The following is a 16,539-nucleotide window of genomic DNA, read 5'->3' as shown; positions in this document are numbered from 1 at the left end:
AAGTGTTTTTCCTGTGTCTAAATCCAGTTTCCCCAAGCCCTAGCCTCAATACTGGATTCATCCTTATGACATCCTTAGCCTCAGGAGATGTGGTGTGCAAATATCATTTGTTACCAATACAAAACATGTTGCTCATATGAAACCCATTTCTACATGCACTTGTGATCCCAAGACTTGACTGTACCAGAGACTGAAATCAGCCTGACTGGGAGGAAGTGGCAAAAGCACCCCGTTGTGACTGGTCCAAAGGCTCCATGCATCCTTTGCATAGACTACCTCAGGAGAGGGTACTTCAAAGACCCAAAAGGGTACCAATGGGCTGTTGGTATTGCTTCCTTGGAGACAGAGGAAATTAAGCAGCTGTCCACCTTGCCTGGTCTCTCAGAGGATCCTTCTGTTGTGGGGTTGCTGAAGGTCGAAGAACAACAAGTGCCAGTCATTAACACAACAGTGCACTGATGGCAAAATCACACTGAGACTCCCTGATTCCCATCCATGGGGTGAGCCGTAGACTGGAGAGCCAAGGAGTGATGAGAAGGATCCGCTCATCCTTTAATAGCCCCATGTGGCCAATGCAAAAGTCTAACGGAGAGTGGAGACTAACAGCAGACTATTGTGTCCTGAATGAAGTCATACCACCACTGCGTGCTGCCGTACCGGACATGCTAGAACTTCAGTATGAACTGGAGTCAAAGGCAGCCAAGTGGGACGCAACAACTGATATTGCCAATGCATTCTTCTCAATTCCTTTGGCAGCAGAGCGCAGGCCACAGTTTGCTTTTACTTGGAGGGGTGTCCAGTACACTTGGAACCTACTGCCCCAGGGGTGGAAACACAGCCCTACCATCTGCCATGGACTGATCCAGACTGCACTGGAACAGGGGCAAGCTCCAGAACACCTGCAGTACATTGATGACATTATCGAGTGGGGCGATGCAGCGGAAGAAGTCTTTGAGAAAAGGAGGAAAATAATCCAAATCCTGCTGAAAGCTGGTTTTGCCATAAAACGGAGTAAGGTCAAGGGACCTGCACAGGAGATTCAATTTTTAGGAATAAAATGGCAAGACGGATGTCACCAGATCCCCACAGATGTGATCAACAAAATAATAGCAATGTCTCCACCAACTAATGAGAAAGAAACACAAGCTTTCTTGGGCGCTGTGGGGCTCTGGAGAATGCACATCCCAAATTGTAGTTTGATTGTAAGCCCTCTGTATCTTGTGACCCGGAAGAAGAATGATTTCAAATGGTGCCCTGAGCAACAACAAGCCTTTGAGCAAATTAAACGTGAGATAGTTCATGCAGTGGCCCTTGGACCAGTCCGGACCAGACCAGATGTAAAAAATGTGCTCTACGCTGCAGCCAGGGAGAATGGTCCTAACTGGAGCCTCTGGCAGAAAGCTCCAGGGGAGACTCGAGGTCGACCGCTCGGCTTTTGGAGTCGGGGATACAAAGGATCTGAGGCCAGCTATACCCCAACTGAAAAAGAGGTGCTGGCAGCCTATTAAGGGGTTTGAGCTGCTTCAGAAGTGATTGGCACTGAAGCACAGCTCCTCCTGGCAGCCCGGTTGCCCGTACTGGGCTGGATGTTCAAAGGCAGGGTCTCGTCTGCACATCATGCAACCGATGCTACATGGAGTAAGTGGGGTGCACTAATTCCCCAACAAGCTCGAATAGGAAATCCCAGTTGTCCAGGAATTCTAGAAGTCATGACGGACTGGCCAGAGGGCAAAGATTTTGGAATGTCACCTGAGGAGGAGGTGATGCGTGCTGAAGAGGCCCCACCATATAATAAACTATCAGAAAGAGAAAAGCAATATGCCTTGTTTACTGATGGGTCCAGCCATACTGTGGGAAAGCATTGGTGATGGAAGGCAGCTGTATGGAGTCCCAAAGACAAGTTGCAGAAAGTGCTGAAGGAGAGGGTGAATCAAGTCAGTTTGCTGAGGTGAAAGTCACCCAGCTGGCCTTGGACATTGCTGAACAAGGAAAGTGGCCAGTACTTTATACTGACTCATGGATGGTGGCAAGTGCCCTGTGGGATGCTCTGAAAGACTGTTACAAGAGATGGAACCCGACATCATGGACTGGATAAATTCAACAACTTTGTAGGGGGTGGTCCATGGACTAAGGAATGATATCTCTCTCTCTTTCTTTGTGTGGGAGTGCATATACATATATATGAGACAAAAGAGATGGTATACTGAAAGATGTGGGATCTGAGCATGACGTGAATGTTATGGAATAAGGGGTGGATACTGTCCTGGATTCAGCAGTAGCAGTCATTTTTCTCCTTCTTAGCAGCTGGTGCAGTGCTGTGGTTTTGACTTTCAGCCTGGGAACAACGCTGATAATGCTGATGTTTCTAGTTGTTGCTAAGTAATGTTTCCTCCAACCAAGGACTTTCTGAGTCTCATGCTCTGCCAGGGAGGAGGGGAAGTGGGCAGTTACCCGGAAGGGCTAGATCGCTACTTAGGTCAGGCTGGGTATCGGTTGGCGGGTGGTGAGCAGTTGTATTCTCTTCCCTTATTATTTACCTTATCATTATTGTTATTGGTGGTAACAGTAGTGGTTTTGTGTTATACCTTAGTTACTGAACTGTTCTTGTCTCAACACATGGGCATTACATTCTTTCAATTCCCCTCTCCATCCCTCCAGGAAGAGGAGGAGGAAAAAGAGGGGAGAGTGAGAAAGTGGCTGCATGGTTCTGCGTCACCCGCTGGGCTTAACCCATGGCAGGGTATCCTGACCTGAGCATCCCATGGCAGGGGCAGATGGGATGTACAGGTCATAGCAATACAGTTCATGATAAACTCCTTCACCTACTCCAGGTGCATTTGGGAAATATATAAACAGGTATTAGTGTCTAAGTGAAATTCTATACTTTTAATTAAACAAAAAGATCATTGAATCATAGAACAGGCCAAATCAGAAGGGATCTTGAAAGATAACCTAATCCAACCTTTGTGGGAAAGGGAGCCTACCCGCTGCCTTCAACAGACATTCATCCAAGAGGCACTGACGTAATGCCAATCTGAGCAGTGACAATGCCCACCAAGGCAGCGCCTAGCAAAGTTCAGGTTCTGCAAACACTCCAATGTCGGAAGCAAACAGATAGGTATCTCAGGGACAGGTGTTACTCAGTGAAGTCATTCCTGTATTTAGTTCTTGTTAAAAATCAGACTTGGTGCATTTGTTGCAATCACGCCTTCGATATTTGAGTAATCAAGGCTTGCTCTAAAGTTCCCAGCTAATGATTTTGTAGAGAATGATCACTTCCAGGGCTATCTTATTCCCTACCTCCTCTGGTGTACCCCACACACCTTGGACAATAGTGACTTCTTAGAGGGCTTGAGGAATGTCCCCAGTTCAGAAAACAATGCTCTGAGCCTGCAGACCAGCTATAGGTTTCTGCCTAAACAGACTGGCTCTGGAGACCCCTACCACTTTTCTCCATCCTACTGGCACGTTTCTGTCTCTCTGCTGGTATTCACCCTTCCCAGGACATTTGACTTTCTCACAGCCTTTTTCTATTCCCTCCCCACAGGCTGTTCTCTCCAAACTCTCCAGACAGCTCTTTCAAGCTGTGGCCAAAACCACCACAAACTCTTCCTCTAGAGCAGCTGATTTGCCATGCTTCGTCGTACCACATGTCATTAATCCAGTTTTCCTGTGCCAGACAACAGCACACAGCTTCTGGGTAGAGAAGAGGACTAATTACAGGAGCAACTGAACTGAAGACTCATTTAAAAGGCCAATATTTGTCTAAGATGTTCAACTACTCAGTAGAACAGACCAATCACTGTAGGGCCTAATTTGTGCTTTGTAGGTGACTGGGTGTTGTTAGAGCTTCAGTAGAATTGTGTCAGCATGGGTCCTCTTTGGCTCTATAGGAATTTTCCATAGTCCTTATATGGAGAATTTAACAAATTTCAGCTCCCCCTAGTTCTTAGTGGGTACTGAATGCTTAACACCCTTTGGGAAATGAAACATCCCTGTCCTGCCGGTAGATGAATATAAAGTTCTGCTCAGGAGCTGACACCACATGGATCATATCTATAGCATTTTGAGTCCCCACCACAGAACTTGAGAAGATCTAGGGGACATAAAACACGGGTTCCAAGCTTCCAAGAAGGACACATTTTGTGGTGCCTTTTGTGAACGTGGGCAACGTGTTGCATCCTTGTGCTTGACACAGATTGTGGAGCAACCATATACATCCAGCTGTCACTGAGTTTTGGAGAATATCCTGTCAGACACAGGTCTGGTCCTAACCATCACATAGACCCCTGGCTTAAGACGTCAGTTTTTAGTTCCAGTCCTCACGCAACTGCTCTGACTTGTCAGTGTAACAAGATCAGGCAGAGATCTTGGTCTGCCACAGGCAGATCAAGAACATTCTAGAGGCCACATTAGTTTCTATAAAGAGGTCTAGCAGTAGGTAAGTCCAAGGAGGAGAATACACCGCTAGCAGCAACTAATAACCCATCTGCAGCTAGGAAGTTTAAAAACAAAGAGCACAGCCTCTACCAGAAGGTGCCTGCCTAGTTACAATGGGATCGCTGGCTGAACCTGCCAATGGGTCTTGCCTGGTGACATTCTTCCCCAGCACTTTCATTTTACAGTTACCGAGTGAACACAACAGCAGCTTGGATTTGGGGAGCTGAGCCAAATGACGCAGTTCATCCTGCAGGGTTCATGTCAGGAAAGAGCAGGAAAATCAGGGCAAAGCCAGAAACAAATTAATCTCTTCCAGAAAGTCACTGGGGAGCTCAGTCGTTAGGATAGAGGTACATGTTCCACTGCCACTGTAAGAAAGAAAAGTGACATGACTCACCACGCGGTGCTGGATCCTGGCAAGTCCCATCAGGATGCCTGCTCCTTCTCCTTCTTATGTCTTCAATATAGATCTTATAGACAGAGTAACAAATCCTTACTGGTTTCTCCCATTGTCAGTTCCTTTTCTTTCCTTCTTCCCTGTACAAAGCCAGATCTCTCTTATGTCAGTAGCTGCCTAGGAAAGCAATGGCAAATGCTGGTGTCTGCTAACAAATCCACCAGAGGCTTAGAGCTTGGGATGTATTGCTCTCCTGCCTCAAGTAGAAGTGAGCCTGCCATGCAAAACCACAACTGCTGAGTATATCAAGGCAACAGCTGTGTCTAATATCACCAAATAGATGGTGCAACCCAATTCTGTCATTCCTGCTCAGTATCAGTAAGAGCGGTTCTCTAACAGTGCTGCTGGAGAGCTCAGTGTGCCAGGAGGTGGCCGGTAGGAACAATGAGAAAGCCTCACGCAAGCAGGACTAGAGCACGAATTTATGCAGAGAGGGAGCTTCTTCGTGCCATTCCACCTAAGCACATATTTAAACCAAGAGGTGATCTAGTGCAAAGGCTGAAGTACTGAGCACAAGCCAGCACACCATATCAAGTGGCATACTTTGCATGTTCGAGGTCTGCTTTCATGCAGACAAGGATGAATGAGGACTCATTAAAACAAACAAGCAAAAAGACAATTAAATCATTAGTGATATAGTGTTGGTCCCAGCAGTCAGAACTGTGGTTGATCAAGATTACCAGCTCTGTTGGAAAAGAGGGCCTGTTAGGAGAAGCGAGAGCTCATCATCATTTGCCGCATGCAAAGAGTTGTGGTCAACGGCTCGATTTCTGGCTGGAGACCGGTAACGAGTGGTGTCCCTCAGGGATCGGTGTTGGGACCGGTCTTGTTCAACAGCTTTGTTGGTGACATGCACAGTGGGATTGCTGATGACACCAAGCTGTGTGGTTCGGTTGATATGCCAGAGGGAAGGGATGTCATCCAGAGGGACCTCAACACACTTGTGAGGTGGGCTGATGCCAACCTTATGAAGTTTAACCATGCCAAGTGCAAGGTCCTGCACCTGGGTCGGAGCAATCCCAGGCACAGCTACAGGTTGGGCAGAGAAGAGATTCAGAGCAGCCCTGCAGAGAAGGACTTGGGGGTGTTGGTTGATGAGAAAATGAACATGAGCCAGCTTCAGTGTGCGCTCGCAGCCCAGAAAGCCAACTGTATCCTGGGCTGCATCAAGAGGAGTGTGACCAGCAGGTCGAAGGAGGTGATCCTGGCCCTCTACTCTGCTCTCGTGAGACCTCACTTGGAGTATTGTGTGCAGTTCTGGTGTCCTCAACATAAAAAGAACATGGAACTCTTGGAACAAGTGCAGAGGAGGGCCACGAGGATGATCAAGGGACTGGAGCACCTCCTGTATGAAGACAGGCTGAGAAAGTTGGGGCTGTTCAGCCTGGAGAAGAGAAGGCTGCATGGAGACCTCATAGCAGCCTTCCAGTATCTGAAGGGGGCCTATAAGGATGCTGGGGAGGGACTATTCATCAGGGACTGCAGTGACAGGACAAGGGGTAACAGATGCGAACTTAAACAGGAGAAGTTTAGATTGGATATAAGGAAGAAATTCTTTACTGAGAGGGTGGTGAGGCACTGGAATGGGTTGCCCAGGGAGGTTGTGAGTGCTCCATCCTTGGTGGTGTTCAAGGCCAGGTTGGATGAGGCCTTGGGTGGCATGGTTTAGTGTGAGGTGTCCCTGCCCATGGCAGGGGGGTTGGAACTAGATGATCTTCAGGTCCTTTCCAACCCTAACTATTCTATGATTCTATGATCTTGCTGGTGCTGGTATTGTCCAAGTCTCTAAATAGATAGATTTTAATATAATATTGCTGCCCTCTAGTGCTTTGGAAAAGAATTTACCCACAATTACTAGTTGTAAACAGACCCTGGGTAAGGGAAGCATGCCTTTTCCAGGAATGAACAGAAAGCAACAAAATTATCAGCAAGATCTATAAAGGCAAATGCTAAAGACAGATCTGAGTGTATAATTCATGAAGGGTATAATTCAGGAGGGTAGAAATTCATAAAGCCATCAATTATTTCAAATCAACAACATCAGTTTAGAGTAACCTTAGAATCTTGCCCACTTGTGTTTCCAGTATCAGCAGGCTATCAACAAATAGGACTACTGCCTCTACCATTACTGTATCCTTCTTCTGGGATCATAGAAAAACAACATTCCAGCACTCTACATCTTTATTTTGCAATATAAATTGTAATTTCACAAACCTTCCTTAAAATCACACAAGAGAGGACCCATCTGCCCAGTCATTGTTAAACTCCATCTCCACCACAGGAGATAATATGGACTGGAGCAAGAATACAGGGGATGATCATCTCCTAACAGAAAAATTTCCACTGGTTTACGCTTTGCAGTACAAACAGGTCACGAACAAACTGAAAATATGGGAGAGAAAGATACCTGAAGCAGGGTCTGTGGAAACCATGGAGTACAAGTGTCTGGTCTTGCTGTGCTGAGAGGATCAAGTGATAGGGACAGCAGCAGCAGTGCTCTCAGACCACTAGTCCACTCACCCTGACTTGTCAGAATGTCAGAAACCTCACCTAGGAGAGGTAGGTGCAGAGGAGAGCCTGTCTCCTGTTGCACAGGAAGCTGTCTCCTTCCCTGTGTAGATGCCTACTCTGTCACTTGTTTAGACCTGGCTGCGGTTATTGCAAAAATCCCCATACAATTTTCTTGTCTGAGATTGCTCCTCTCTATAAAGTATGTAGCAATTATCTGAGTGTTTCTGTCTCAACAGATTGAGAAATGACTGTCATTCAACCAGAGCTTTCATGAGTGTGGTATGTGACAACAGTCTTCACTTGGTTAGCGTGGAACAAAAGAGACCTCATAAGGTCGGGGCATATTTGCCAGAGTGGTCATTATTGGGGTAATGTCAATGTCCTTGAGATCCACAACAGGTTTCAAAGTAAAGTTCTGCAGGATGGATGTTAGAAATATGAACAGCTCCATCCGGGCCAGACCTTCTCCTGCACAGATGCGTTTTCCTGCAAGTGGAAAATAACAAAAAGATGAGGGGAGAGTGGGGTATTTTTAACCATTGCTCCATGAAAGTTCAGGCATCTCAGAATGGACATGCAGCATTTGGGGTAAACAAATTCAGCTAGGAGCTAATTGTCAATGTAAGTGCTCAGTGGGCAAAGGCAGTTTGAAGGCTTCAGTTTCTCATTTCCTGCTTGAGGAGAGAGTTGTGTGCATGAGTCCTACTTTGTACATCTCTTCTTGTAGAATGCATTGGAGGAATTTCTGTGATTGCTAAAAAGGGAAGTCAACTGAAATTCTAGTACAGGGATCAGAGCTGCCCAGAAGTGACTCTAGTGGATCACCAGAAATCACTGTGTAGGCCATGGTGACAGAGCCACTAAAATCTACAAAGTGGTCCTAGGAGAAGGTGATCTAGGATATGAAACAGAAAGATATCTTACCTGCAGAGAATGGCATGAAGAAGTCACTCTTCTTAAATGTACCATTTGCATTCAGGAAATGTCCAGGGTCAAATTTGTCTGGATTTGGAAATTCTTTGTTATCATGTAAGACGGGAGTCAGCAGAGGAAATATCATTGTGTCCTGAATTAGCAAAGAGAGGAGAAGAAAGTTACACTGGAGACATGCTAAAGCAAAGAAGCATTGAGAATTTCCCAGAGCTAAGTACAAGGGTAGTCAAAAAGTACCAGCTTATAATGAGCTTTTAATGAATAAATACCTTAAAGTTGGTTTTTTTGTGGACTTTAATGATGAGTCTGATTAGAGTATTTAATATTTATTCCAAATAAATGAAAATTATGCTTATATTTGCATAAAGAAACCTCTCTCAGACCTTTGGAATAAAATAGTTTCTGAACTTGGTGTCTTTGATCACGGTATGTGTGACGTTAAGTGGAAGGAAATCAATGAATCTCTGGATTTCATGGATCACAGCATCTGTGTAGGGCATCTGGCTCCGATCTGCCATGCAGGGGCTTCGGTCTCGGCTGACCACATGGTCAATCTCCTTCTGAACTTTCTCTGTTAGGAAATAAGTAAGTGATGAATGGTCAAGTCCCACATCTGTTTGCCTAAACCTCTTCCCATATTTACAGCAAAACTTGCTTTTAGCACACCATCAATATAAGAATGTACTTAGTGGTAGTATCTCTTTTCTGTGAATAGAACTTAGAGTAATACACATGTCTACACTGCAAATGAAGGGTTCCTGAGTCAGAGAGCCATTGCCACATGTGGTAGTGACAGGAATTGTCCAAAGCGATCCCACGACCTGCTAAAGTTTTTGTTTATTTCCTTTTCTATTACCTTGTATCTCTGGGTATTTCTGGAGAATCAGAAGTGCATGTCTCAGGGTGATGCTAGTGGTCCCTGTTCCTGCAAGGAACAAGTCGAATGTGGTTCTGGTCAGAGACTCAACGGTGAATACTGAGTGACCATTCCCTTTCTCCTGGAGGAAGATTTGGGAGAATGTTTTCAGAATGAGAAATGTAAGCAGTTTGTTTAAAAAGGAACGTCTTGTACCCATAATGTGTGTTTTTAAACACATCTCATGTCCTTTCACAAATATAACCCTCACTTTCCAGAACACCAGCATTGATGGTACTTTTACAAAATATCAGTATGAAACTTTTTTAATATCGAAGGAACATTGATTTCCATCAACGAGGTTGGTCTTTAGCTTTCCTATCTTTGGCTAGAGCTGGTAATTCTGTGTTGAAACGTCCTAGATAAGAGAGTGGAGAGGATAGAATGAAGTTGATGTGCCAAGAAAAGCAAGTTTCCCTTTGTATTTGCAAAAGCCCAGTGCCCTGCCACAACTGGCAAGAAGGTGGGATTCAAGTGGTGGTTTTCTTATAAGCCAATAAATCTCTAGCTCTCACATTACCTGGTCGATTTTGTTAAGAAAAGCATCGATGAAATCTCGAGGACAACTAGGATCCCAGGTTTTCTGGTGTTGTGCTATGATTTCTAAAATAAATTTATCAACTTCATCAATATTTTGTATCATTTTTTGATGAGGCCCAGGTAAGAACTCCATGAGAGTTGGGAATAAATTATATAGCTGTAAAAATAAAACGATGGAAAAGTACGTTCTGATTAATATGCATAGAATAAAATGTTCACTAACTGTTAACTATGAAAAAATCCACTTTTTTGGAAGATATATTATTCAACTTGGTTTTAATGCCTTTTACTTTATGGTTTCACTGTAATGAATGATAGATTTCAGTTGAGCAACTTCTGCAATTATATCCTTCTCCGGACATGCAATGGCAGTTTCATAAGGTAAGAAGAAACAAGAATTGGTTATTTAACTGCCTTTTTGGCTTTCAGAAAATTTATCCAAAGTTAGGAAAATCCACTCCAGTTAAAAATCAATTTGAGTTATTTTTAAGTATGCATCCATTAATAAAATATTTTAATTATTAACAAGTTTATTCAATATAACTGCACACACCTGTGTTTGTATAGCACTCTGGAGATCATTGTTTTCATCTAGCAAATAAATTAAAGCTAAAAATTTCTTGTCCTCATAGTCAAACCGATCCCCAAAGACAATGGAGCAGATGATGTTGGAGACAGCATGCATCAGGAATCTGCCAGGGTTGAAGGGTTTCTCTGCAACAACAAAAGAAAGAGATATCTTGCTTTCAGCATTTCAGGCATCCTCCTCTCCTCTGACACTACGAGGAGCTTTGCATCCTCTTGAGACCCAGAGTTTTGCAGTCCTTGGAAAGGACGGTGAAGGGCTTACTCAATTTTTCCTTCTCTACTTGAAGTGAACTAATATCCCTGTACGAGTCGTTTAAGTATCTCTTTTGACCTGTTCTCAGAAGAACATTGGTCTGGGCGGCTTTGCTTCTTTTCAGATGACACAAGTCTGTCGTGTGTCATCTGAACTTACAGTTTATTAGAAATGGCCTAAGATTCCCACCAAAACCTGGTGAAACTAGAAGGACTTTGCCTGAGCCATGTCTTTTGTCAGTGCACCCTGTTTATGAACTCTATTAGTGTAACCTCAATTGTATAGCCCTCTTCTAGGGATTCGAATGATCAAAGTCTAATTTTGATAGCACAGCTATCCAGATGGAGTGGATCCAGACCCAAATATGTGTAAATGAGATCACTGATCACCCATTTCTTCAAGATCCACCTGGAGATTCAGGAAACAAGGCAAAGAAGTGCATGAGGACTGGTTACGTGGCAGCCCCCAGCCTTGTCTCCACAGCTGAATTCCACCAAACTCCTGGCTTTGGGGCCAAGCCGTTCCCTTTGCCACTTTCAGTCTTGTTCCTCAAACAGAACAGGTTAAAGGATGCCCTCTAACACCAGTCTCCTATATTAACCCCTCCATACTCTCACAGTTTCTTTGATTGACCCACTCCCAGCACTGGTAACATTGGCTGTTGGAGCAGGGAGCAGAAACTGCAGCCATATGCCCACTTCTTGGGTCATAGATTTGATGAAGCAGTACTACACCCTCCATGTCTTGCTGCAGATATGCAGGCTGTCTCAGTAAGCACAAAGCCCATTCCTACCATGTGTGTTCCTGATCCTCTCCACCAGAAAATGAGCTTCCTCCTGGATTCGCTCCTCAATACTCCTCTTCCCCATCCCAAAATCCCTCAAGGTGCTGATTCCAAATCGTCGGAGCTGCTTCCAGGCCTCCCCATTGCTGGTCACAATACCTGATGAAGGCAAAAGAGACCTCCATGAGGAAACAGATATTACAGGAGGCTGTAAATAAGAAAGTATCACTGGTACTGAATATTTCTTGGCCACAGGCACGGAAAATCAGCAGAAAAGGTACTCAGAACAGCCCTAGTGAATAAATGCAAGGGCTAATCTTGAATGTGGCCCTGATTGGCACAGCCTGCATTATCTCATCTTTGTTGTCTCTGGACTTCCTTTCTGTTGGTTGCTAAGTTGTGTGTATATTGCCAATATTTTCAGAAATGGGAGAATGAACCTAAGTTCATAGAGGCACATTTGATGAGCAAAATTTTAGCCAGAATATGAAGCATGCTGAAAATGAAAGGCACTCAGTGAAGCCAGCCTGGGACCTTAGAGAGTTCTGCAGGGGACCACTATACTCAAGGGTCCAAGTAATGAGTTGGGCTTTTAGTCTTTTATTGCTAGAAGTGGTAAACGAAATCCACCCTTCCCTTCTCCACAGCCCCCTCAGCTGTTCCTCTTCAGTGTTGCTGAAGCACTGAAAGCCTTAGCTTTGTGTGGAAACATGACTGGGGACATACCTGAGCCTTTGAAGAGTCTTTCAATGAGTGGCAGGTTGCCTCTTCCGCTGAAGTCATCTGCCTGATCAATCAGAGCTTCTTTCACAACATCATAGCCATACAGCACCACAATCTTTTGTGGTCCTAAATGTATTGTGAAGACAGGACCATACTTCTCACTAAGCTGTAGGAAAGAGCAACACAAAGAACAGCATACCACAGTTGTCCCTAAAATCTCCTGGGCCCCAGACCTCTGGAAATTGGATGAGTAAATCAGTGGAGAGTTACTGCAGCCTTGTCCTGATTAAGGGAAGTTGGGCCCAGCAGGAATGTAGTGAATATAGCAAGAACATCAGTGCCTTGGTTGCAAATCCACTGCCAATTGCAGTACTGCCATGAAGTCAGCACAGGACTCATCAGTAGCATGATGATTGCAAATATATAGCCTTAGACTTGCACTACATAGACTTAGATACTATATTATTGGAACACATAGATTTCAGAGGCATGCATTTCTGGGAAAGCTTTTGTTTCTGTTTGAGTGTGATATTTGGTCAATGTAAATTAAGCTTCTGAACTAAACCGAGACAGTCTAGATTTGACTTTGTTTTATAAGCAATGAAGACAACGTAAGAAAGAAGGAGACAGCGTAAGAAAGAAGGAGACAATCACTTACCTTTCTCAAGCTTTCAGGCACGTTCTTTAGGTTCAGCTGGAATATGTTTCCAGCAAGAGGGAGTGCGAGAGGACCAGGAGGCTGCTTCCCATTTTGTGATATGTTTCTCCATGTGGCAACGAGAAGAAGGCATGAGATGCAGATCAGCAAGAAAATAGTGGTCATTCCCAGGAGCTCCATGGTTGGCTGAGAAAGAGAATTCAAGCATCAGAAGAGCCTGATGTCGGACCTGTAAATCCATCCTCATTTATATGCTGTGAATCCAAAGCACATGGATGAAATCAGTCAATAGTGCCTTCCTATTCCTTCTGAGATATGAGATTACCTATTAATCAGCTCAAGATAAGAAAGAACAAACTAGGGATGGACTCTTTGTTTACATAATGATTTTTTTTACCTCTCCACCTCTGGGTAATCATTCATGCAGGACTACAGAAGTCATGTGCCGATGCTTTTCAACAAAGTCAAAATGACTAGCTGCTATGTATGCGCTTAAACTCTGTTGGCCCTCATGCCTGGATTGATGTATGCCAGCCCCTCTAGTATCTGAGCACAGTGGAGGCAGGTGTCGCCATTGAAAAAGGGCGTCATTCCAAGTTCTTCCTAGGCGTTCTCAGTCCCAACAACAAGGCATAGCATTAGGCTATATAGGCTGTATATTACCTTTTTCTGACTTTATGTAGAGAGATACTGATCCTCTCTTGGAGCACATTTGAACATCGGAGTTATGGCAAGATGACTGGACGAAATCAGAGGAGTTTCTACATCATTGTACAGGGGGATGTGAAAGGTAGTGTGTGTTCATCAGGCACTCGGGCTTGATGCTGACCAGGCCTCGGTGGATGATGTCTTCTTAAAACTAAGTAAGTATGGGAAGGAGTCTGAGTAACAGGTAAGCCTTTCCTAAACTAGACACATAATTACTAAATAGTATAACTCAGGTTTGAGGAAAACTGTAGTGAAGTAAACCAGTGAAGTAGTTATGAAGTCAGGACATAGAATTCAGTAGGTGCAAAGTTATACTTATTTTCTGACACTGCTTAAGTGTCAAGAGTATGAACTACTCTTTGGCTAGTAGGGTTAATGAATGTTATTAAAGTTCACTTCTGTGAGTCTTGCAATAGTCCTAAAACAATGTTAATACAGACCAAGTGAAGCCCCAGTAGAGAAACAGATAAACAAGGGAGGAGGACATGGAGTGTGTAGAATGGAAGCTGATAACAACTGCATCTTAAGGAAGAGAATAGGAACATTACTGAAATGAAAAAATTACATTAGTTTTATCACTTTTATTACTTTCATCATTACTTGAAGAATTAGTTTCATCACTGTGTAATGAGAAAAAGATATGAAATTGCTCTTAAACTCACTTTGGGGATCAGAGCCAAGTGATATTATTTTCATGTTTATCTCTGATTAACAAAGGACACGTATTTCCTGTCTATGAAACTGGTGTTCAAATACAGTGGATAATGCTGTCAAGAAAAAGGGCATGGGCCAGGGACCATTTCAGCTCTTCTAAGCCAGCAAAACAGGCTCTGCCACCTGCTAACACTCAGCCCATCCCACTACATCTTTTATGATACATAAACAAAATTATACTCACCCCTTTAGTGGTATGATATTGGAAGGAAGTCTTAAACTCATAAAAAGATATATATATATATGAAAAGGAATATATTCTTATACATCATATCAATCTATCTATCCATCTATATCTTTTTTCTCTCCCAGATAATGAAAGGCATTTTCTTTCCTGCACCATCTCATTGGCTTAGAACTTACATCCAAAATGGTTCAATCAGTTGTTGAGTGCTCATGTGTGCACTTTCATGCGTACAAAAATAGCCAGTTATACTGTGAACACCAGACTTCGTTTGCTACTGAGCTGTCAACATGGGACTTAAAGGATGGGCAGATTTTATCTTTATCCCAGTTAGCTGAGGACTAACAGATTCTACAGCAGCAAGGAAAGAAACATTTCCCACCTACATTTAGATATTAAATTAGCTAGGTGTACAAATCAGCTAGTCTCCCCTGTTAGCACAGAAACAGTGATACTTCCAGTGATACTAAAAAGGGGGCCTCAGGAGACTTGTACAAATTTATGTGTCTAATTGCTATGGATCCGCTTTGAGGCAGATGACACAGATTCACTGCGCATCTCTCCTGGTCCTGATGATGTTCTTTATCAGCAACAAATTCCACAATTCCTGGCACAATGGGCACTGCTCTGAACACTGCACACATGGTAATTGGAAACGAGAAGTGGACAGATGAGGGAAATCGAGATGAGCCTTCTAGGGTGTGTCTGAAGGAATGCTCCTATCACAGAGAACAGTCAGTTTTGTTGTCATCAAGGGAAAAAAAAAAGTTATTTTAATTTCCTTTTCCTTTGCTTTTAGTGGGAAGGAACCTTGCGTTACTCTATTGGCAGCCCTGAAACTGCCGTGAAGCCTAATGCACCGGAAAAGCAGGATGTTGCTCGCAGCATCACTCCCACATCCGGACACAGCTTTTTTATTGTTCATTTAATTACTCACATAATCGCTGAAGGGTTTAAAGCTGGTGTTGGGATAAAGGCAGAACTCCCTAGAGGGATCTATGAGTTTCACTGGTTAGAGATTTAACTTGCAAAGGTCTTGGGTCACCTCTGATGGCAGAAACATAGGAATTATTTGAGTATGAAAGGCTATTTGAGAATGAAAGGATCATTTGAGTATGAAAGGCTCATTTGAGTATAAAAGACCCATCCTGATATAGTTCACATTCACAACAAGCACTTGAAAGACTCTGCTTGCTTCTCATTGAGGTATAAAAGCAGATGCTGGGGCCTCTGCTCTTGTTATGAAATGGCATCCCTCTCCTGGTCCACCTGCTAGCTGGAGCTTAGATTGACAGGGTGGGATGCCACTGCATGAACTGATCTTTCAAAATCCATGCCTTCCTCTGAATGTCTTCTGGAGGCTGTTGTTTCACTGGGCCTGCCTAGAAGCTTCTTTGGGCCAGCTCCTGGGGTCCCATCCTGCGTTTTTATGTAGCACTTAACCTGGGACCTGCACTTGCTCTTTAATTCTCCTGCTTCTGTTCTCCTCCAGATTGGGTCTGTGTGAAAAAAGACACCTTCTTATCCTCAACAGCTCCAGCGCAATCCAAAACATAGACTAATACCAGCTGCTATGAAGAAAATTAACTCTATCAAAGGCAAAACCAGCACAGCAGGTTAGCAGAGTAACCTGTGGAAATCGTCTTGCCTGTTGTGCTGCAAATAACAACCTCTCAGCTACTAAACTCATACTACTTTCAAAGAGGACTTCCCTTTGGGCCTTATGAAAAGTCACAGTATCGACCTCTGCCTTACTTCTGGCAGCAATTTGACAAAGGATCTGCTGTGATCAGCAGGAATTAAGGTTCAGTGCTAAGTTCAGCATTCAAGAACTTATGTAACAACACCCATATTTGTAATATGTTACCCAGCTAGTACTAGAGGTAAGATGCAAACCACATCATTAGTTTTCAGATCACAGAAATGACATTTGACCAGCTAGCTCAAAAAGCTTGATTAAATATTAACGCATGAACTTACAGGACCCATAACATAATCCGGTTGAAAAAGATGAAATCACTGAAGTTCTTTAGTCATTTGCAATACGTGGCAAATCGCTTGTTTAGTCTCCAGAAGTTCAAGGAAGTTAACCTGACAGGAACTTTACTTTTATAATGTATTATATTATTA

At 43.6% G+C, this 16,539-nt stretch overlaps 1 protein-coding gene across 1 annotated transcript; it reads right to left on the bottom strand.

The window, feature by feature from the left end:
- Positions 1-7,712: 7,712 nt before the first annotated feature.
- On the bottom strand, positions 7,713-12,983 carry LOC308222941 (cytochrome P450 2H1-like; the record flags this gene model as incomplete). The annotated part of the gene is made up of 9 exons (XM_080621484.1): positions 7,713-7,894; positions 8,333-8,474; positions 8,725-8,912; positions 9,198-9,339; positions 9,778-9,954; positions 10,351-10,511; positions 11,432-11,581; positions 12,149-12,311; positions 12,804-12,983. The coding sequence occupies 9 exons, from the start codon at positions 12,981-12,983 to the stop codon at positions 7,713-7,715; spliced, it is 1,485 nt and encodes a 494-aa protein (XP_080477610.1).
- Positions 12,984-16,539: the final 3,556 nt, after the last annotated feature.

Source organism: Psittacula echo (genome assembly GCF_963264785.1).
Source record: "Psittacula echo genome assembly, chromosome: 6".
NCBI lineage: Eukaryota > Metazoa > Chordata > Aves > Psittaciformes > Psittacidae > Psittacula > Psittacula echo.
Note: the sequence above shows the minus strand (reverse complement) of the source record. Positions and strands in the feature narration are given on the sequence as shown.